At 46.8% G+C, this 23778-nt stretch overlaps 1 protein-coding gene across 1 annotated transcript in view; it reads left to right on the forward strand.

Moving 5' to 3' along the window:
- Positions 1-23778, forward strand: part of Slit3 (slit guidance ligand 3) — a 621317-nt gene that overhangs the window by 540321 nt on the left and 57218 nt on the right. Inside the window, exons 21-23 of the mRNA XM_004637040.1 lie at positions 12775-12843; positions 14334-14405; positions 14986-15057. Of these exons, the coding sequence (XP_004637097.1) occupies positions 12775-12843; positions 14334-14405; positions 14986-15057 (213 nt within the window). The remainder of the gene's footprint in view (positions 1-12774; positions 12844-14333; positions 14406-14985; positions 15058-23778) is intronic.

A 23778-nucleotide genomic window follows, 5' to 3' on the forward strand; every position in this document is an offset into this window, starting at 1 on the left:
CATGTCACGAAAAGAAAATGCCATGGAAACAAGCCTACAGAAGCCCTTCCCCAAAACGCATGCCACAAAGACTGAAATATCAGATAATGGGATGCAATTGTGAATCAAGCCTCCACACAGTGAGAGACCTGAGAGTCTGCTCCGGAAGTGGCAGCACTTTGCTCAGCCAGGCAGCGTTCCAACGAAGGCCACCGTCCTTACTGTTCCTTAGCCATCTCCTTGCAAGCTGTGGGGAAGACACCTGGCAAGAGATGAGCAGGGACACACGCATACAAGGAAGTCGAAGCTGTGGGCCTGGTATCCCAAGACCTGGGACTGTGGTGCTTTCCACTCCCCTAGGCACCGTCAGCTGTCTCAGGCAGAAATGCCACCTTCCAACAAAATAATTCACTAAAAAGAAGTAAAATAGAGTTAAATCCCAGTCACTTTCTCATTGCTGGGACTGTATACCCACCATGCACATTCTGTTCTGGTACATGTTTTCAGTCCATGGATGACTGGCTCTAAGGCAGGAAGGGCGTGATGGGAGGGCCTCGGGGAGGAAAGCCATGGAGCTCACAGGGGCCCAGAAACAGAGCAAGGTAGAGGAGCCTGGGAGGGAGGCGCACCGTCCCCCCAGTGCCCCGCCCCTTCTGACCAGGCCCCGCCTTCCAGCAGTGTGCTCAGCAGCTGAGCTCACCAGTGGAGGACTCCACAGAAGATACAGTGCCCCCAGGACCCAGTCAACTTCCACAAGCCCCATCTGTGACCACAGGAAGCATTTGGGGGTACTCTGGTCCTAACCCGTAACAGTTATCTAGTGCTTTCTCTAAAGGGCAGCTTATAGGAGTCTGATGCTAGCACACAAAGCCCAGAAGTGCCATCGTAGCTCAGTGTCATCCCCGGGGAAGGCGACTTTGTCCCCATGCTCAGACCCTGTACACTTCCACTGACGTTTGTCTCTCTGTCTCCTTTCAACTTTGTTTTTGAGGGTGAGATAAGCTGGGCAGAGCCCTCCTTTGCCTCACCAGTCTATGCAAGTCCTACCTAAAGTAGACCAGAGACCCAGTTGCCCACCTGAAGGGGAGAAATTCAAAGAGAAGTGTAAATCCCTTGGCCCAGCCCATTTCTGGTGAGCAAGCCAGGCAGGATTAGAAAATAGCCTTTCAGGGCTAGCGTCCTCTGCTGTTACCCATTATATCCAAGGAATTAGAACTTTGGGGGGCCAGGAATATAGCTCAGATCACAAGCATCTACCTGGCAAGCACAAGATCCTGAGTTCAATTCCCAGTACCGAAAAAAAGCCTTTTGATTCTATGCCCTTTTTATGGTTTTCAAACACATCCATGATTCCAAGAATAGTGACTATGAGTTCTATCTATTGGTATTTACCACAGTAGAAATTAACACTGACATATTTTTAAATATGTACCTTTGTTCCATTTAAAAATAATCTTACACCTATTACATATTTATATAAGAAGCATATTTTTATGCTAAACAGAATGAAACAATTTAATTCACAACAGTAGTGATGTCCTGTGTTCCTGTGACTCTCTCCACTGTCTGGATTCATAGGTGACCATTGGCTCTTCCTGTCTGTTTTGCATTCATCCCAGTGATACATTGTTAGGGGTAAAGTAGAAACAAAAAAATCTAGGTTTGTGGTCAGAAAAGTGAAGAGTATTTTAAGAGCCTGTTAGATAATTATGGCTACTGTTCTTTGATGCCAACCCATGTGGTAGGTTCTAAAAGACCATCCTGTGCAACATGGACACATAGCAGTAAACCTCAGCTCCTGCCTCATACCAGGGCCCACTGGGCTGTCTTGACCTGTGGTTTAGTCTTTCTTTCCACCACGTATAACCTGGTAATGTCCCCCTGTGGTCATTTGGAAAACAGTGGCTCATGGAGCTATGCAGGTTTTCCAAAGTGTTGACCCACTGCATTTTACAGGATAAAATATTATCACATGATGTTACCACCAGTCACATCAGAGGAGTCTTTCAGTTAAGGAAAGTTGCCAACCTCCGTGTGGCAAATTACAAGTTTTCTAAAATTTTCATTTTCACTTTGAAGCTCAAGTTTTACCACTGGCGGCCAGTACTGTTGTTGGTTTGCCTGGTGGTGACAGGCTCACTTTGTTCCTTTATCCAGAAACTGACTACTCATTACCCCTGCCCAAAGAACCAGTTTCCTAGTCATTCTTTGGAAAAAAAAAATGTTTTTCATGAAACAGTGACCAACCAGCTGGTTCAGTGCATGACACAGTGACACAGGTGCTCTGCTTCATGGCAGCCTTCTGCTTTACCAGCCGAAGTGTCCTTTTCTGCCACCCCATTAAAGAAATACAAGCCTAGAAGTTGAGTCACTACAGTTAATACTTTTCACTGCTTCATTCAAGGACATTCCAAAGGGAAACTTGCTTTCTTATTTCTTCAAGTTCGCAGAGAATACACGGCTGCTGATATCACCTAGCGCTACTGCCCAGACCTGGCTGCATTGCCAGTCGTTGTGCCCCATCCTGACTGTCTGCTAGCAGTGCAAAAGTGAGCCCAAGGCAAGAAAGAAAATCATGCTTCAACTGTATTGAAAAAGCACTTTTGCCCTCATAGTTCCCTGAAAGGCGCTCAGACTCACAGCGGTCCATGGATGACACTGAAAACCACTCCAGTCATTAGGAACTGGTAGGATTTGCAAGGGAAACCTGAAAATCGTTTGGAAGGAAGGAAGCTGGTGCAGGACATTTCAGCCCCCAAATCACTGTCATTAACACTCATCTGAGCATTTGTGGCCCTCTGAAAGTGCAGTTATTGCTGTTTAAGTACCTTTTAAGAAGTCAAGCTTATCTAGAAGTCATCTCGATATATGGGGATGCAAAAGCATGGAGGGCTTCTGGGTCTGGATGCAAGTTCCACAAGCCTACATCTTCTTACAGGCTTGAGAGAGCATCAGAATCTAATGCTGGGGAGCAGTGTCCACCCACAGCCCACCGAGGGATAAGTTGCAAGAAGTTGGGGTACTCGTTTGGGTCTGAGGATCATGGTTGTGGATTTGTTGTCCTATGATTGTTATCCCAAGGGGAGGAGAAAGGACAAATGATATCTCCCCCAGGTGCAGTGATCAGAGGACAGGATTGGTGTTAGATATGAGATCTGGCTACATCCTGGCAGTCATGGGCAGGCTGTACACTGTGCACATGTGCACACAGCACTGGCTGGAGCCAGGACAAGCAGCCCTTGGGCAGCGGGCAGCAGGACTGGCGCAGGGCTGAGACCCACAGCTGGGAGAAGGAGGAGCATGACAGGCGGCACATTGGGTGAAGGAGAGGAGGCAGGGCTTGGTCTGGCTCTGTGAACTCTAAAGGCTTAGACAATGGGAGCCTGGGGTCCAGAAAGCAGCTCCGTGTTTTCTTTTCATCTGTAGTTTGATCATGGGTTGGATATACATGCCGGAGTAGGGCAGAACAGTCAGTCCGTGGCAGACATAGTCAGGACTCTGAGGGAGGGAGGGAGGGATCCTGGAAGTTTCACTCACTCGGGCCCTTCAGACAGCAACGGAGAATGTGTTGTGTGCAATGGAACAACCCTGTGATTCACTGTGTCCCTGGCGCAGGGTGGGATTATATGAAGAGACATGCTCTTTTAATCTGGCCAGCAATGCTTCAAGAGGCAACTTGTATTATTCCCATTTGGAAATATAACTGAGTCTAGAAAGGTTGAATATTTTTAATTTTAAAATTTTTGAGTGGTCCCATAATAGCTGTCTATGTCTAGGGGATAGTGTGACATTTCAGCACATGCGTGCAGTGATCAGATCAGAGTGGCCTATCTGCTACCTTGGGCATTTATGATTTCCTTCTAGAAGGAAGATTCAAAATCCTTTCTACTAGCTATTTGGAAAAATAGAATTAGTTTGTCAGCCATATGTTCCCTGTTGTGCTACACAACGATGAGGTTATTTCTCCCATGCAATTGCACCCTGAGCCCAGTAGCCATCCTCTGTCCATTCTGCTTCCCACTATTCTCCCCAGCATCTGGCCCCACTACTCTATTCTCTACTTCTGAGTCAATATTTTTACCTTCCATATATAAGAGAGTACATGCATTATTTGTCTTTAAGTGTCTAGTTGAGTAACTTTTACAACCATGCTGCCAATAAGAAGCAGAGGGCAGATTCATGCCAGGGTCTGCCTGACCCTGCTGCTCCATCCGTAAACCGTAGCCTCCTGGTGGCAGAGGCCCGAGTCCACCTCGTGCTGCCTGGTGGCCTGGCTCGTTAAGGATGCGCAGTGGACAGCCATGAGTCCTCTCAGAATCTGCCATCTGCAGTTAAGTGGGGAGAAGGCAAACCCAGGACCCTTGCCACCTGGTCTGGGCACCTTTCAGTGTCCTGGCCATGTCCATGCTGACAGCTGGGCCTTCTCTGGCCGTGCCAGCCGCTGCCCAGAAAGAGGCTGCTTCTCCTGCCTCCACACCAAGCACATTCCCCAGAGCACAGAATAGTGGCAACTAGCCCACACTGGCTGCATGCTTGCCTGTCTCTGGCCTAGGAGCGAGACAGAAATGTGTGTCCAGCCAGCTGGGGGCAGTAATCCCTTGTTTGGAGAAGGGGCTGGCTCTGGGCACAGTAGCCCTTAAGAGGCCAGGCACAGGCATTCACCCAGCTAAGACCTCAGCAGCTGGCATCCAGAGAGGACACTTCTCAGCACTGTCGGGGAACCTGGGAAGCCTGAGCACAGACTGAGCGCCAGGAAGTTCCCTTTGCTTGTTCACGTACGTGTGGAGTTTAATAGGATGCTGTCAGAAGCCGGGGCATAGCAGCTAATGCAACAATGACATCCCTGATCGCAGCAGCTTAGAGTAGGGAAAAAAATAATAAGAAAACTAAACAGTAGATGACCCGTTTCAGGTAAGGAATACAGTAGAAATTCCCAGGACAGTAAAGAGGAGAAATGACTAAATTGTATGTGTTTTCAGGAGCCCTCAAGGTAGAAAACCTTATATTAAAGGAGCCAAGGTTGAGAGACACAGCAAAGAGAATAAGAAAGAAGAATGTGTGTGCTAGAGACTTGGGCAGCCACGTGTGTGCTCTGTGCGCCAGGTGACGGCCGACTCCTTGTCCCTAGAGGAATGCAAGAAGCAAGGAAGAATTTTAAGTGAGAAAGTGTCCTGATCCGGTTCTCATTTTAGAAGTATTACTCTGGGTGAAGAATGGGGAGTGGACAGCCAAACGTCAATTCTTTTGATAAGCATACACATAATCAGATATGTGGGTGTGTATGTGTATGTATATTCACAACGTTCGCAGTCTAACCACAGAGACACGCACCGAATTTTCATAACCATATCAAGGCAATGATTATTATAATCCTCAGGGTACAGCTGAGTAAATGCAAACTCAGGGAGGCTCAGTTCCTTGTCCGAGATCACACAGCTGTTACAGAGCCAGAGTGTAAGTCTCCACTGCCCGACTCCTGAGCTGCCCCATATCACCCCAGGCAGATGTCTGGCAGAAATCCTGGCCTGGAAGAGGGTGTGCTGGAGGTGGCTGCTGTCCCCCTCCATCACCACTCAGCTGGTGCTATCGTTCTTTGTGAGTATCGGTTAGTTCTGCAAAGCTTGAAGCAGGGGTGAGAGCATACATTCAGAGACCTGCATGGGGCTTTGTGCTAGGCAGATGCGGCCTCGTGTTCTTGTGCTAGGGCTGAAGCAGGGCATTTAAATGCAGGTCAACACAGAGGCTGACCTGCCTGAAATGCTCCAGCAGTTCTAAGGCTGTGGGGCAGAGGGCAGACTTCTGAAACGGTCCCTCCGGGCCCGAGCTACAGTACAGGCAACTTTGGAGTTCAGAGTTTCCATCAAGGGCTTCCTACAAAAGGAACCTTCCCTCACCGCCTCATCTGCATTTCTGAAAGTGGAAACTTTTGATTCTGCATCTTCCAAGCTGCCACGCCAGGTCACTGGGGACATTCTGTGCTGAAAGCAGCTCCCACTCAGCTCCACAGTGCCAAATACAGCTCCACCTGGGGAGTTCTAGGGTTGCATCATCCGGATGATGTCGCCTGAGCAATGCTTTGCCAGGCGATGTGCGGGAAAGCCTTTTCTGCAAGCATTAAGCACAGAGCTACACCAAGGATATCACCACAGAATTAAGTGCAGTGAAGAAAACACACCCAAAGCTTTGGGGGCCTGTAATGTCACCTGTGAGTGTGGAGGCTGATACGAGGGCAGTAAGACAGCACTAGCACTGAGATCGGGGCATTGTAGGTAATAACCAGTAAGGAGGGAAGGAAAGCACGTGTACAGGCATGGGCCAGAGCCCCCTCCCCTCAAAGGGTTTGGGACATCTGAGGAGGATAGGGTCAGCGGAACTGGAACCAGCAGTGAAGGGAAAGTTTTACCTGAGATGAACCAGAACAGGGAGCCTAACTTCATGTGTCAACTCCACAAGGCTGCCATACCCAGTTAGCCTAGATGTTGCTATGAATGCATCTTATAGATGCACTTGGTACCTAAATCAGTAGACTTTTTAAGTAGTGAGTTTATAGTTCCTAAGGTGGAAGTGGGTCTCATCTAATCAGTTAAGGACTTTAAAAAGAGGTGGAAGGTGGAAGGTTTCCAGAGAAGAAAGGACTCCTGCCCCAGAAGTTATAAGAAAGATGGAAATCCTGCTTGAGTTTCCAATCTGCCATCAGCCTGGCCTATGAATTTTAGACTTCCCAGCTCCACAGCAGCATGAGCCAATTCCTTAATGTAAGTCCACATCACAGAGAGAGAGAGAGTAGAAAGACACAAATGACACAAATTTAGATTAAAGGTAGTGATTGGCTTTAATCTGTGATTCTAACCTGGCAACACTTCATTTCGTAAAACAGAATGAGTGTTTCAATGGGCTGGCCAGAAAAGCTTGGTTTCCCAGACAGAGAAGAACTGAAAAGAAATAGGAACAACAAAAGTAGATTTATCTCTTCCAAAGTACTTTCTTCGTAAAGCCTAGGCAGGGAAACAGAACAATAGGAAAAGAGCCAATTGGTTAACATCAGGTTACTTTAGATGACTGTCTTGTATAAGGGTTAAAGCACAGAACTCTTTCTGATCTTGTCTATTGAAACCAGCCTGCTTAGGAAATGTGATTCTGGCCTTGTGTGTCCTGGTATCTTGAAAGGTCAGATGAACAGTTTAGCTTCAGTCTTTTGGTGGGATATTTGGCATTCTGTAATTTGGTGATTCTGAATTGATATTCAGTCTGGTCTATTAGAGCCTACTGCTGGAGTCCAAAGCCATGGTCTCCTGAAATTGTTATACCTGCACACACACACACACACACACACACACACACAACTAGATGACACGTGCCGTCTAGTTTTGTTTCTCTGGAGAACACTGACTGTTACAAGCATGACCTCAGTGGTCTTGTCAGACTTGGGCAGGAAGTGGGTGGCCATTCTCTAACCAGGAATGGGGCTTACCAAAGGTTTCAAGCAGGTAGAGAGGCTACATTGGTGTAGTGCAGATAAGAGCCCAGCTGCAGCCCACAGCTGGCCCTGGGAGCACCAGTAGCTCCAGCTGCAGCCCACACACAATCCTTCCTCCAGGGTCCTTACTCCTTGTGTCAGATAAGAGCACTGTCAGCATCCCTGGATTCCAGTGATCACTCACGCTTCCACTCAACTGTCCGCCAATCCCTGCATTCGCAGAGTGGCCTGGCATGGAATGCATCCCGCACCAAGCACAGGACATTCTTAGAGCCCACTGTGGGCTTTGGTTTTCTTTTTCTAACCCAGAGTCCTATTCAAGAAATAGTTGAGGCTCTGTTATGAGCGAAACACTATACTACATGCTGGGGACATAGCAAGAAGCAAAACAGGAAAAACCCTCTGCCCTCATAGAACTTACAATCTAGCAGGGATCAGAGAAAAAAATCAATTCTATAGTAGAATATAGTTGTCCCCCACTGTATCCATGGATTCTGCATCTTCATACTAGGCCAATTGTAAAAATATTTGGGAAAGAAATTGCATCTGTAATGAACGGGAATGGATATTTTGTTATTTTTCCTAAACAATATAGCAAAACAACTATTTATATAGAATTTATATTATGTATTATAAACCACCTAGAGATGATTTTAAAACATACAGGATGATACACATATATTATACACAAATATAATACATTTATGTAGGGACTCGAGCAGCCTTGAATTTTGCTATCAGCAGAATTCTATAACCAACCTTCTTATGGGACAACTGTATATAATCTCAAAACCATCATGACCTAAGTTGACAATAAAGAATTCAAAATGTATAGCTGAAACTGCATTGAGTTGACCACTTTTGCTCCACAATCCAACAGATGTGAGTTTAAATCCTGTCCCCACATTCATTATTTACTTCTCTGAGCCTTAGCAAAATACCCTCCATCCCAGCTCCAGAGAAATAGATGAGGTGATGGATCTGAGTCTATCCCAGAGTTAAGGTTTGAGTTCTGGTCTTGTCCTTGTCCTGTGTTGTCTGTGAGATAAAGTTACAGGCCTTGTGATAAGCAGAACTGTAATTAGTGTCACTCAGTCCATTAAGCCCAGATACACATCAGACTTCCAGGTGGGTGACCAGAACACGTGGGCCCATCCCGTCCCAAAATGTTCCTGTTTTAGAAGTCATAGATAAGCCAAGGTTAATGATGTCAACCATACACTATTGCATGTGTCCTGCTTCCTATTGTATCAACATTAGCTAAGTAGCTACACTTGTGGTTTTATTGGCTGATTGTAATTTGACCTATATTGTGCCCACACTTGTAACTTTGCTGTATAAATTACCCCCTGACAAAGGGACTTGGTAGCAACACACTTTTGGAACCTCTCCTGTCCCTCAGGAACTATTCCTATTCGTCAATAAACCTTTCCCACTCTTAAAAATATAACTCAAATTTTTTTAAGTTGCTCACCGTAAGGCACACAGCAAGCTAAGCCACAGCCATCTTCGTCTGTGCTTCTCATGTGCTTCTGCAGGATGCCAGTGAGGAGACACAAGAACACTTTATTCTGGTTTCTATCATAGGGGCCGCAGGTTTGCTAAGTAGTCATAGCAAACCAATGGAAACCAGAGAATGTGCAGAATGAGGGGAGCAGAGAAGAAGGCGTGGGATCGTTGCTCACTGATTGGACACAAGGCCAGACACCTGTAAGTTAGAGGAAGAAAGGTTTAGTTGAGCTCACAGTTTGAAGTGTTTCTATCCATAGTCAGCTGGCTTCAAGGCAGGATAGCCTGGCAGAGGGGAAACAGTTCACAGCAGGGGAGGCAGGAAGCAGCATGGGGAACAGGGGAAGCTGGTGGATCTATATTCCTCGCAGGCCACAGCCATAGTGACCCACCTTCTCCCACCAGGCTTTTCCTCCCAGCACCACACCTAGGCACATCTAGGAACCTTCCAAAAGCTCCCTATGAGTACATGAGGCTTTAGAGGGACATCTAGATATAATCCATTGGGACTGGGGAGATAGCTTAGTGGTGTAGGCACCTGCCTGGCATGTGCAAGGACCTGGGTTTGATCCCCAGTACTGCATGCCCTGCCAGCCCCTGAACTCCGGGCATGCTGTGCCAGCCACCAAAACCAGGCATGGTGGTACACACCTATAGTCCCCCCACTGGGGAGACTGAAACGGGATCACTAGGAGTCTGAGCTGCATAGCAAGATCCTGTACCAAATAAATAAATAGCAGATTAAAAATTTTTAAATAAAAAGTAGAGATACACCATCCAACCTTGCAGTCACCACAACCTCCGTCAGGAGGTTCCCTCCCTGGACCATCGCTCTTGGCCTGCTCCACCCCTTCATCTAGCCACCACCTCCAAGTTCTCAACACACCACATTTCACACCACACTTCCTGTGGTTATACAGGCCAGCATCCTTCAGCCTGTGCAAATCCTGGACTCCCATCCTCCCACTTCCCTGTCCAAGGGAGAAGGCTGGAGGCCCCTGTATACTGTCTTTCCATGCTGCTGAACCCTGCCCTTATTGAGGTCCAGGGCCACTATACACATAGAATGCTATGGCCCTGCAGCCTCTTGTCAGGGAAGGACAGAGACTACCAAGAAGCTCTGGTCAACCTTGGCCTCTGCATCTGCTTCAAAAGAAATGACTTCCAAGGCCTTAACGTGGTCTACCTTGTGCCCATTGTCCTCTCTGAACCATGAGATTTCAGCCTCTGCACCTTCTTTCCCAGCCTTAAGGCTTAGACTTGGAGCCCTCCACAGCTCCCCTTGGGCTGCCTCTCCTCATCCCACCTCTGCCTTTTCCCCTCTTGCGCCTCAGCTGCTGCTTTGTGCACTGGGCCGCTGGGCCTCCAACACAGCACTCTGCTACTTCCCTCCAAAGCACAGATTATAATCTGCAACTTATGTCTCTCTGTGTGTATAACTCCTCTTTACTCTTTTCTATTAGTTTTTGTTTTAGTTTGGGTTTTTGTTTTTGTTTTTGAGAAAGAGTCTTATTACATTATCCATGCTGACCTCAACCTTGCGCTCCTCCTGCCTCAGCCACCTGAGTGACTCAATTACAGGCATGTACTGCCATACCCAGTTGCCATTAGGTTTTTAATCATGCAAAAGCAGTAGGCAGTGCTGCTATCTTATTTACCTGGAACATCACAGTATTTAATAAGTGTCTGAATAAATGAATACAGGAACAAATGGATTTCTCTTAGCTCTTCCGCCTGTGGGCACCATCGAAGCACGAGCTTGGCTGAACGTTGGGCCAGCTGATAAAGCTTCCTGAAGACAGACATGGAATCGGGTTCCCCAGCATGTGGCACAGCTCCTGGCATACAGTAGGCACACAGAAGTATCAGTGCCGAAGGAACAGTAAACCAGTATCCTGTGGCAATGAGCTTATCAGGTCCTACCTGGTATTCTGTGCCTGGAGAGTCCCTGGGGCTGACTATAGGAAGAGAGACTTAGTTATAAAGCTGAACCTGGCTCAGTCATTGACAAACTCGTCCGTGTCCTGTTTTAACTCACTTCTTCTCCCATTCAGTCATTTTGGGGAAAGTGACAAAAGGTACCAGGCAGTGTGTTCACACCTCGTTCCTCAGTGTGATCTCTAGACCAGCCTTGCCTCCTACCAGGAAGCTTGTGAGAAGTACAGATTCTCCAGCTTGCCCCAGACTTACTGGATCAGAATCTGCCTTTCTATCAAGATTACAGACAGTTGGCATGAATGTTAAACCTTGAGAAACACCAAGCTATCACAAAAGATAGACCCTGAGTCTATCCTGGAACTAAAAGAAGGCATCGTGTGGATAAAGGGCTTCGACTGAGTGCTGACGATGTGGGAAAAACATTGCAAAAGCTTTGAATCCAGAGAAATTCACCTAGAAGAGTCAAGCATATCTTGTAACCTGCTTAATGGTTTTGCAACTTTGTTTTGAGCACAGCAGGAAGCTTGGGAGTGGGGCTTTATAAAAAAGAGTAGGCATGAACGAACTGGCCCTGTCCCTGCTTGAGGAAAGTCCTAATCTTGACAGGCAGTAACAACCTTTGTAAACCCTGATTATGTCATCTCCATGAAATCTCCGCCTCTGATCTTAAACCACTCTTCAGTTTCCTGCCTTACCTTCCTTGAGCAATCAGCACAAAGCCCTGGAGTCCAGGCTTTATCTATCCACGAGAGTCCTGCAAGGAGAATATCTTCATTCTACAGCCTTGTCCCCTTCAGCCATATGGTCCTCCTTTGGGAGCTGTAGCATGGTGCTCCAGGTAACAGAGATAAGCCCTTCTGCTTAGTGTTTCTTTTTTTTTAGACATGGCCTCACTTTGTAGTGCTGGCTGCCCTTGAACTCACTGTATACCTAAGGCTGGCCTCGAACTTGTGGCATGCCTCCTGCCTTATTCTCCCAAGTGCTGGGATTACAGGCATGCGCCACCATGCCTGGCTTTCTTTTCTTAGTCTCCAAATGCATGTCGGAGATGCTCAATGTTGGATTAAAGTTTCTAAACTGAATCTTGGGTCACTTCTTCTAGCACTGTACAGGAGGCCAATAGAGGCTGTACAAGAGTGCAGGTAGAGACCTGGGCTGAAGACCTGGCTCAACCACTTGCTTGCTACATGCCCTTGGGCAAGTTTTTTAACATATCTGATCTGCTTTCTAGAAACTAAATCTCTGCTATATAAGGATATTGTGATGGCTAAGCATAAATTTAGTATTTGATTTATTAAAAAATATGCATTAAACACCTACTATGTATTGGCCCTTTAAAGAGCTTTGTAGGAAAAATAAAAAAATAAAGAGCTTTGTAGGAATCCTAGAGTGGATATTGTTGTTCTTTTTTTTATATTTTGTTTGGTACAGGGTCTCACTACACAACTCAGACTTGTAGTGCTCCTCCCGTCTCAGCCTCCACAGTGCTGGGATTACAGGCTTGCACCACCATGCCTGGTTGCGGTGGCTGGCTCATCGCCAGGCCAGCACATCATGCAGTACCAGGGTCCTTGTGCTTGCCAGGCAGGTGCTTCGACTGCCGAGCCATCTCCCTGGCCTCAAGAATGGGTAATTTTAGACAAGAAGCCTGCATTATGAAACTTACCAGCCCAGAGGAGGAAAACTTCCTTAGTGGAACTATCACCCAAATAAGTATTAAGTGATCAATGTAATACGTGTTTTGAGGAAAAAAAGCTGAAAGAGTAAAAAAGTGAACCAAACCAGCCCAGAAACTTAGGGAGGCTCATCCAAGAAACTGACCGATCATGCCATCTTTTTCTCATGGGTCGTCACTCTGTGCCTCTTTTCAGGTACCTAGAAGGAAACCAGTTAACGGCGGTGCCCAGAGAGCTGTCTGCCCTCCGACACCTGACACTTATGTAAGGACCCGGATGTTGGGCGGGACATATATTTTTGACTCCCGGGCTAACTCATAAAACTGGTGTGGTGGGTAAGAGATAAGAGTACTGCTGGGTGAGGCACTCTTTCCTAACTTTTCTTCCTGCAGGGGAGGGGGGGAGAATGCAACAAAGAGGAAGAGATGCCCAAATGTACCCATACAGAGCTCCCAGAGCCTGGTGCCATGAGCCGACCGATCTGGCGTCTTGCTTGACTTTTGGAAGAGACAGGCCTCTGACTTTCCAAAGTCCAAGCTGAACTCCTGAGCCTCCTCTGTCTCCAGCTTTTTACAAGCTGCAGCTGTGCTTACATTTGCCAACAGCATAAAGTGGGCATTTCTCCCTTCGCCTCCTTTAATTCCATGTGAAACATCCAAGTAGATGCTTCGAACCGAGGATCCTTCCTTCAGGTGGTAGCTGCTACTGCCTCCAGGTCTTCCAAGACCTAAAAAGCCTCTAATGGGAAGCAGGGGTGCTGGGTGTGGGCCAAGCTCAGGACGCCAGGCAGCCTGCTGCCTTGCCACAATGGGGCCTGGGAGGGGGCAGAAGAATTTTCAGGGCAGGCGATAATTGAAAGATGTCTGGGTCTGCTTAGGAGGGCAGGGGGCCAGTTCACAGGAAGAAAATGAGGGCTCTTTCACCGTGAAAGAGCATCACTCTTTGGAAAGAAGCAGCCCACTGATGAAAGGTAGGAAAAAAAGCCATCTGTGTTTGGCCTAGATTCTTGGACACCCTCAAACCAGTGTCTACAGGAAAGCACTATGGACATTTGAAGCCAGATAGTTCTTGGATGTGGAAACTGATGTGGATATTGTGGAATATTTATGAGCATCCCTGACCCCTACTAGATGCCAGTGGCACTTCTACCAGTAGTGACAACCAAAAAGGTCTTCAGACTTTGCCTAATGTCATTGGAAAAGCAAAAGTTCTTCTAGTTAGGAGGCACTGCTCTATAGCTGTGGTTATAAATGTCAGCTGATTAAAAGATTCCAAAGGAGGAGGAAAAAGAGAAAGAGTTGTTTTTAATACTTATACTAAATCCCACCCTGGACCATTTAAGTCAGAATATCTGGCCACAAAACTCAGATATCAGAGAATTTAAAAGCTCTCCAGGGGATTCAAACGTGGAGCTGGTGCTGCCACTGCTCTGGGCGATTATCTACAAGGAAAAGCTGCAGATCCATTTATCCCAGCTCATCAGAGTCCCTCGTCCAAGGAATGGCGTTGGTGGGGGTATGGGTAGGTAGACGGACTGATGGACGGATCAGTGGATGGATGACCATGTGAGTAGTGGGTGAGAGTAGGCGGACAGACAGGAGGAGGATAGGAGGCTGGGTGGGAGGATGAGGGATGGATACATAGGTGGGCAGATGAATGAATTTATTGGTGGAATTCATGAGTGACATTTCGGAATGGTCTGCTTCAGGTACAATTTTCATTAAACTTTGACTCTTCTGTTTGACTTTTCCCAGTGACCTGAGCAACAACAGCATCGGCATGCTGACCAATTACACCTTCAGCAATATGTCTCACCTCTCTACTCTGTGAGTACGGGGAGAGCCCATGTGCTCCACGCTCTTACTTATGGGTCTCCAGGCCTGGCACTCTAACCATCTTTGCCCCTCTATTCAGTTTTAAGTTCTCTGCTTTAGTGAGGTTGCCCAGCCATAAGCCTTTGCTGCCCAAAGGAAAATAAAGCAGGTTGCAACTTTACTGTCTAAGGCAGACAGAAAAACTGGGAGAAGCTGGAGCTTCATGAATCCTAGAGAAGGCATTGTAAAATAGCTTGCAGGATGTGTGACTTCTCTTTCCCAGTGGAGGGCTTCCCTACACAATTATATTTGCACAGATCCATTTCTTTTCCATTAGCTTTGCATGTCTAAGCAGACACCATCTGAGGAGAAAGAAGTCCCTGCAAGCTGGTGAGAGGGCCAGCCTGCTGCGGAACACAGTGGGAGCCCGGAGAGCTCAGGCTCTTCCCACTATCGTTAGGAGGCTTTTGTCAGTACATTAGGACTGGGACAATGAGGACACTTTTGGTCCTGACGGGTCCACAGTGTGAAGAGTGCACCGTAAGTAGTAAGCAAAGGACCAGCTAACAGACTCCTGTCTCCCTTTCCACAGGATCCTGAGCTACAACCGGCTGAGATGCATCCCTATCCATGCCTTCAACGGGCTGCGGTCCCTCCGAGTGCTGTGAGTACCCAGCCCAGTGCTGAGCTCCCCGGTACTGGGGAGCAGCAGGGGAAGTGCCGAGTACACCTGTCCTCGCTCTCCTTTGCCCCAGGCCCACACCTCCCTCCCAGCACTCCTGTGTGCTCAGAGAGGTCCAGAGAGAACCTCTGAGAGTGCATCACCCACTCCAGGGGTGCAGCCCACTACCGCAGTGGGACCTCAGGTACCTCACATAACTCTTCTGGGTCTCCTTCTCTTTATGTGTAAAATGGCAACTCCAGTGCTTCTCTTTTGAGAACAGGGCTGTGCTGCTACACCCTGCCCTTGGCAGTGAGCGCTGTGTGTGGCACGGAGCCTCACTTTGATGCTCAACTTGTGTGCCCATGTGGCATCTATGTGCAGGGCTGCCTCAATCTGGTCATCCTCTGGGAGGAAACAAGTTCACAGACCAAGATCACAGGAGCCTGTCCCAGCTCAGAAATTTGGCTCAGAGTATGTTTTACCAAAAGGTAAAGAAGTTTTAACCAGCTGCCAACATTTAAGTAGGGTCCTCCCTTCATCAGTCAGGGAAATCCTAATTTCACATTCTGTTAGAAAATTGAAAGTCCTGAGCTGGTGAGTTAGCTCTGCAGTCTAAAGCTTAGGCAGGCACACAGGGACCGCAGTTTGATTCCCAGCACAACATGCCACGCCAGCACCACCCCCAGAGTGGGCTGAGCCAGCCACAAAAAAAGGAAAAGAAAAGAGAAAAATTAATTGAAAGTCCTGGCCATGCAAGAACCCTGCCAAGCCTTTGGACAGGGCTACCCAGTCTGCAGCCTCCACATCTGTCCCATCCTTGTCATCTGCCTGGCCCTGTCCTCCAGTGGAGTAGGGCAGCCTACTTGAGGCAGACTCTGTATAAAATCAGAGGACATGAAACTGAAACCACCTGGTGTCCAGGTACAGCTCTATCCCTACCTCAGTGTGTGTCTCCTCTTCCATAAACTCAGATAATTATGGTAATTGCCTCCCAGAACTCTACAAGGCTGACATTAGATGCAGTCTGTAGAGGACTTCAGCAGAGCACTGGCCACTGTGAACACGGAGTAAACACCCAGCTGTTTTTACTATTCTCCCTTCGTAGCTCGCTAGGGCAGAAAGACACCCATCCTAGGCCCTATTGATCACCTGGTTTTGGTGCTTTTCCATCTTGCATTTATTTTATTTGTAAAAGATACTGTGAATGGATCCTTTGAATATCAATGAATGATATTCATTGAATGATATTCTCATGAGAATAGAGATGCCAGACACTCTGCCCAAACCTGTCAATCTCTTCCGTTTCTGGCCCATTATTACTATAATAGTAACCACCGTATCAATGGGGTTTTTCATGGCCATTTCTTCATGTAACCTTTTGTGACAAGGCAGTCAGCTTGAGCAGATAGCAATTTTAAAAATGGGGAAGTTGAGGCCCACATTGACATAGAAATGGGGAAACTGAGCTGAAGCAGATAACCCAGGTCTACTACTCAGTCACCATCCTGCTTCCTGATCCAGAGGCCCAGCACCCTGCCCTGGGCCTGCCAGCAGCCAGCAAGCAGCACCCAACAAGCTGGTCCATTCCAGCCAGAGGCTCCAGGCTGATGTGATTTATTGAACCCCACAAAACACCCATGTCAGCGACAACTCCCGCCACATGTCATCTGCGCTGTTATTAAAAATCAGTGCTCTGGGGGCAAAGAAGTACCCGCAGTGACAGTGTGCAATCTGTTACTGTCACTTATTTATTATCCACCTTCTCTGGGGAGTTTCAGAATGGAAACATCAGCAGAACCGTTTTCCCATTTCCAAGTGAACACAGCAGGAGGTGAGCGCGTCTCACTGGCCAGGGCGAAAGCTGGACCAGTGTCCCCTTCCCTGCTCCCACTCTCCCCTCTCAATCCCCATCTTCTGCCTGCCATCCCTGTATTAATGGTTCTGTCTGTGGGTTTGCAGATGGGGCTGCTACCAACTTTGAGCAGATCTGTGTGCATATGCTTTTAATTGAAGTTGTGACAACTCATGTAAGAGGGAGAAAGAAATCACATTGGCCTGTCTGTCTGCTCTCTACTAGGGTAGTAGGTGACATAACAGCCTGTCCAGGGTTTCTTCTCTGCCTGTATGTCCTTCCCTGGCACTCGTACTGCCATTAGTCAGTCTGAAATACACACGAACATACAATACCCTGGTGCCTGCTGCTTGACTTCAGAATTAGTAGGCTTTTGGCATCACTGTTTTAGAATCATGGGATCTTAGGGATAAAAGGAGATCTCTCAAATTCTCAATTCAGCCATCTATCTCAGTGGAGAGCAAACATTTACTGCATAAAGGCCAATTCAGGAAAAATAAAAGTGTTTACAAGCTACAATTTTATGATATCTGTATCCTTTCTCCTAGTAACTGCACATATAGGAATTTATGTTAAAGAATAATTCAAAATGAGGGAAATGTTCTATGCATTAAGATCTTTGTTGCACTGTTATTTTTAACCTAAGTTTTAAATATCACCTACAAGGGCCTAGGTGGGGAAATTTGTGAGGAAGCTATAATACAACCAGTCAGTGAAATATAGTTATTAAAAGAGGTAAAGAAGGACCAGAAAGATAGCTCAGTGGACTAAGCGCCTGCTTATGCAAGTACAGGGACCAGGGTTCCATTCCCAGTACCATATGTGGCACTGGCCTCCCCCCCAGGCACACTGAGCCACCACCAAGACTGGGCATGTTGGTATATGCCTGTAATCCCAGTGCTGGGGAGGCTGAGACAGGAGGATCGCTATGAGCCTGAGCTGCATACTAAGACCCTGTACCAAATACATTAAAAAAAAAAGTAAGCTAAAAGAAGTAAAGAAGAAAACTAGACAGCAGTGTGGGGGAGGGTTTTTTACACAGCATTTATATGAGTAAAGAAACGTAGATTAATTATAAGTTAACATTTATGTCTAGAAGATGCAACTTGTCTACAAGTTAGGGAGTAGAAGGAAGGTCTTTGAAATCAGGAGTTATTATCTGCAGCTGCATTTGTATAGCCTCTTGTTTCTGAAGATTTCTTTATTATGAAAATTTCAGAATTGATCAATGTTTAGTGTTTGATGGAAAGAAGAAGATGAATATTAAAAGTTTATCCATTCATAAAGGCCAAAAAGTGATCAGAAACCAATAGAAGACTTGGGATACACAGTATATATGAATGTGGGTGTGTGGTATTGGGGAGGTGTGGTGTATGTGTGTTGTGTAGTGCGTGTATGTGTGTGCTGTGCCTATGGATGATTTGTGTGTGCTGTGAGCGTATGTGTAGGGTGTGTTTGTGGGTGGGTATAAATGCATTTCAGTGCAAGAAACAGGAGGGTGGTCAGTATCCTTGAGTACAAGACACTATGTGAAAGCCTTTTCCTGCTTCACTAACCTAAAAATAGCTAGAAGAGCACATTCTTTTGCACACTGTAGTTCTTCCGGGACCCATGCACGCCCTGATCTTTGCCCCACACCGAGTCACATGCCTCACATGCGTGTGGTCCCCACTGTCACTCTCCATTCCCAGCCACCAGAGGCCACCTGGAACTGGTTAGCACCAGGGAGGCTGCTCCGTGTGCTTGCGAGGCAGCCAGTGGGGTTATCATTCATCATGCTCAGTATTTTTAGCTCCAACTCGCTGAAGCAAGACGGTGCCGTTTCCACACATGCAGCTTATAGACCACGTGAATCCTTCCTACGGCAAATGTCTCTGGGAAGGGCTCTATCTGCGCTTTGCGTCATTACCTTCCACACAAGGAGCTCACACACACACACACACACACACACACACACACACACAAACAACTGGACTGCACTTTGAGCCATTGTTAGACATCAGGAAATTCTCTAGGTGAGCAGGGGGTGACTCCCAGTATGAACCATGACCTGAGTTTGGCCTTTTTCATAGTTTTCCATCCAGACCTTCCATTTACAAGCTGAGGAGACCAATTCAGAAAGATTAGTGACTTTTCCCTTATTCATCCTTTCCTAAATGTGCTAAACTCAAGGTGGCAGAAGTCAGTGCATGAGCGACTGTGCTAATCTCAGCAAGTCTTGGTCTAGAGGGTGAGTGGTCAGTAGGTGCCTGCAGTCTACAGGTGACACCTGAGAGAAGAACCACACGCTACAGAGGGAGGCTCAAAACCCAGACCTGCCCATGTGAAAGATTTTCTGAAAAAAACAGACTGTGACTGTGCACTGTACCCAGGGCCAAGTGCTTCAGTTACATTATCATACCACTCTTCACCCTGTGGGGAACATACCACAATTGTCTCTATTTGTCTCAAGTATTCTTCTCTCATTACTGGGACAAAATATCCAACACTCAAAATGAAGGAAGGAAAGGTTTATTTAGCTCACAGTTAGTGAAGGTTTCAGTCCATACTCAGCTGGCTCCAAGGCAGAGTGGCACATGGCAGACAGCAATCATTCAGGGCAGTGGCAAAGAACAAAAGAGCAAAGGGAGAAGCAGCAGCTTAGGCAGCTAGCCAGCCTCTCTCCTCTTCTTATATTGTAATGCAGATTCCCCACCCCCGGGCCTGGGTGTAGCACTCATACCTGCAGTCCCAGCATTGGATCAATAGTCAATCACAAATTCCAGAAGCCACCCCATGACTGCATGAGGCTTTGAGAGACAACTTGACACAAACCATAACACTGTTTCACAGAGGAGTAAACTGAGACTGAGTGAAATGAAGTAACTTCCCCCACTGACACAACCCATGGGCAGTGGTGTTGGAATTTGTCTTTGACACTGTTCACTTTCAGAATCATTCCTCTTAGCCTCTACTGCCAAAGCCAAGACCAAGAATCTAGTGAAGGTTACAGCAGTGGGGGTGAAAGTGAGGAACATTCTCAACAGGAAGGATGCAAGTGCCTGAAGAGAGCACCTGAAGTCAGCTTGCACGCATGTGCTGAGGGGGTCACTAGAAACTGCAGCTGTGGCTGGAATGTGGTTTCTGAGGCTAGAGCAGGGAGGTGTGCAGACAGCCACAAGGTGTAGGCTGAGCCTTTCCTCCTGCATCTCCCTCTCTTCCCATCACAGATCATTGCTGTCTTTCTCCTCACCCTCTCCGACCTTTCCTGAAAGCTAGAAAGGCATGACCTATGAGGAATGAAGTGTTTTCCTCCTTGCCCAGAGATGCCTCTGATGTGTGGCAGGGTGGACTTAGATGAAAAGTGATGAGCCCAGGGCCACTCTGCCAAATTCAGTGTGTGTCCTCTGCTGTCCTGGGATCCAGAATTGGGACCTTTTACCACCCCAGAAATGAGCAAGATGCATGAGTTCAAGTTTCTGCCCTATATGGGGAGTTCTTTGGGAGGACTGGCCCTCAGACACTTCCAGTAACATAGAGGGGTAAGGCCAACATGATTCTCCTGTGCAGGCCCTGCTCTGCATCTTGGATTGGGTCCTGCATCATCTGCAGCATTTGCATCATCTCTTTTAGTCCTCATAGTTGGTTTATGAAGTGGTGTATCAGACCCTTCCTCGTGAAGGGGACAGAACATTAGTTCAAACCACCTCAGGCCTAAAAAGAAAATTTATCAACTCAGATAACTGAATCATTTACTGATAAGTAATGGACTGTGTGCTGGATGCAGTGTTGCAGGCATGTTCCTGAGTAGGTTTCATCTCACATCATAGGTCCAAAGAAATCCAAGAAGTGTAGGAAAGTTCCAGCTGTCCCCTGTGAAAGTTGACCTCTTGAGTCTATTGAATAGACAGATTGAGAAAAAGCACATGAACACATGCACACGGGAGCCATACAAAATACAAAAATGCAAAGCAGGATCAAATGAACGAGTCTTAAATAACCCTTTCATGGAAAAGAATGCAGTAGGGGTGCTGTGGGCAATTTTAGAGGGGTAATAAATAAAGTTTAAGGGAGAGAATGAGCCCAGGAAATGGGGACAAAGTCCCTCTGAGGCTCTTGCTAAGGTGTTTGATTTTTTTTGCGTCTGTGATGTGAATTTATTCTTGCTGGCTTAATGAAGCATTAGTAAGAAGACTAAAGATACTTACATTTCTTTGTGGTTGATCTGGTCTTTGATAAGGGAATTTAGGAAAGTTCTTTCCTATGCTACAGGACAGAGGGTCAAGGGAAACTAGGGGAAACATAGGTAGCAAGGATGTAGGGTACGGTCAGAGAGACCTTGAAGTTGCTCCTGTAGTCCAGCATGTCACAGCACCACACTCTGGGGTGTCATTTTCTGAGCCTCCCCACCCACTGAGATCACATGTTCAGCATCAGAGCACACACTGTGGCTAGGTGGGCCCGACCTGCACTGTGACTCTATGCAAGAGACAACACCCCTTGGCCTGAGAACTGGAGAGGAAAAGAGAAGACTGCTGCAGCAAAGGGAGTGTTGACACTAAGCAACTGCACCCCTCAAAATATGTCTACCTCTTCAAGTAGATACTTGGAATTCCTTTACGCTGGAGTTCAAAAACCAAGACATGGAAAGATGATCCATTGTCTTGATTTACAAAGCCAGAGGATCAGAGGAAGGATTCCAACCCATGCAGTCTGACTCCAGAGCCCTAGTTCCTAACCTCAGGTGACCTACAAATGACCTGGCCTGGTCAAAAGCAAATTCACCAACTTACACTTAGGTCTAGAGTAGCTGCTAACATCCTCATACAAACTTAGCACTAGTGATTCAAAGACTCAGGCTTTAAAGAGCGCAGAACTAAACGAGGGGCTAGGTCCTAGTCTTGTTCTCATGATGCCATCATGGTATCTTGAAATTCCCCAGGGTGCCTTAAACATGCTTTAAAATCAGAGTGTGGAAGGGAGTTGCAAGTCTTGAAGCTGAGCCACTGGGAATGCTGAAAGTTGTTAGCCAGACTCAGTTCCGATGATGAGAGAGGGAGAAGGAAAGGGAACAGTGAGTGTTTCTTGGGGAAACGCACTCCTCTTCTCTGCCCTCATTTAGGTGGTGGTTTAACATGGAAGGGTCCTCCTTTGGAGGCCAACCAGGATGAGAACTTGCAGCACAGCAGGTTTCTCTAAATTTCTTTTCAGTGTCATGGTAAATTATGGCCCCCTAATTCTACAGCTTATAGAGTGCTCAGCAAGCTAGCTCACAATAGATGGGAACATGACTTACAGGTGTCACAGCATCAAAGCTGCCTTGGGGTCATTCAGTGTTTCCAAATTAGAGATTCAGGCAGGTGTGTTGGTCCATGGTGGTAATCCCAGCATTTGGGAGGCTGAGGCAAGAGGACTCACCATGAGTTCAAAGTCAGAATTAGAGTTTCATGCCTCAGGCAGCCCACGACTCAACTCATTTACAAATTCTTCGCAACAGTGCTGGGTCCATTTGCAAAATAGCAAGCAGCCACGAGTTATCTAAAACAGTAGCAAGGCAGGCTCTCATGGATTCACAAATAACCACATGACTTACGGACTAAATGGTGCTAGTAAGCTAGTGGGACTAAATGGTACTTCTAGCTCCTCCTTACCCAGAGAGATAAGAAGCCACCATGAAAACTGTTTGGAAAACTGCTAGTCACCTTCCAGCCATCCTGGCTGCCTAAGAGTAGAGGAAGACTTTCACCTTGAGAATCTCTCATGAACTGAAGGGGGCCAGAAGAACTGATGGTGATGAACGTAACAATGGATGATACCTATGAGAAAAAAGAAGAGAGGAGGGGATGGAAAAAGCTGATATGGATACAGAGGAGTGAAACCCCCAACCTGAAAGATACCTGGGACGAGTTCGTGTTCTCTAAAACAAAAGAATGAATTTTAGGAATAATGCAAGTTAAGAGCAGATATAGTTATTGGGGAAAAGAAAGTTTCTGTCCAAGAGAGGGACAGAAGGGGACCCAAGTGGGTTACCGAGGACTCTGCCATTTCTAGGGGTTTAATAGAGCAAAAGCACGAGGTGAGGCAGATCTGAGGTGGGAAACATGAACTTGCAAGATGAGCATGAGGTGGGACAAAACTATGGTCCACCAATAAGATTACAAGTATAATTGCTCAGGAAACGTTGATTAAATCATAATCAAATGGGGAAGTGAGTCACATCGCAAGTGGACATGAATGCAGAACAGGGATTCTTCCTGTAGGGTGTTGGGTAATGACTTTTCCTGGTTCTTTCATGGTGATTGATACCTATTTAGAATATCAGTCCTGATGTCAATCCCTAGGGTGGTAAGTGGCAGCATTTGCTTCACCCTTTGTCTTGAGGTTGGCCCACAGTGGGAGTGCCTGTCCCACAGTTGCAAGGTATCTTGTCTTCTATATTGGGTGCTTTGAGGTCCTAGACCTGACTGGCTGCAGTAACATTTCTAACTCAGCTGCCTACAACAATATGCTTCGTTTATGCAGGATAGCATGGGCAGCATGATGGGTAACATGAGGGATAGATGGATAGATAGATGGATGGATGGATGGATGGATGGATGGATGGATGGATGGAGAAATCCTGTAGTAGGACAGAAGTGAGGACCTTGTTAGAAAGCAACTGCTTAAGCCCTTGGCCCTTGAAGCAGATCAGAATCAATACACCTAGAAACTTGGCAAAAACAGTGTCTTAGACCACACCCATATCCACACAACCAGTATCACTGGCAAGGGGGCTTAACAACTTGCATATATTCTAGAACGAGTGCTCGCTCAGTGTGAGAGACCCCCTACTTTATTAAGAGTAATTAAGTTCCCATCTCTGTTTCAGCCGAAAACCCAGGGCAGGCTAA

This window comes from Octodon degus, unplaced genomic scaffold, assembly GCF_000260255.1.
Source record: "Octodon degus isolate 3935 unplaced genomic scaffold, OctDeg1.0 scaffold00085, whole genome shotgun sequence".
Classification (NCBI taxonomy): domain Eukaryota; kingdom Metazoa; phylum Chordata; class Mammalia; order Rodentia; family Octodontidae; genus Octodon; species Octodon degus.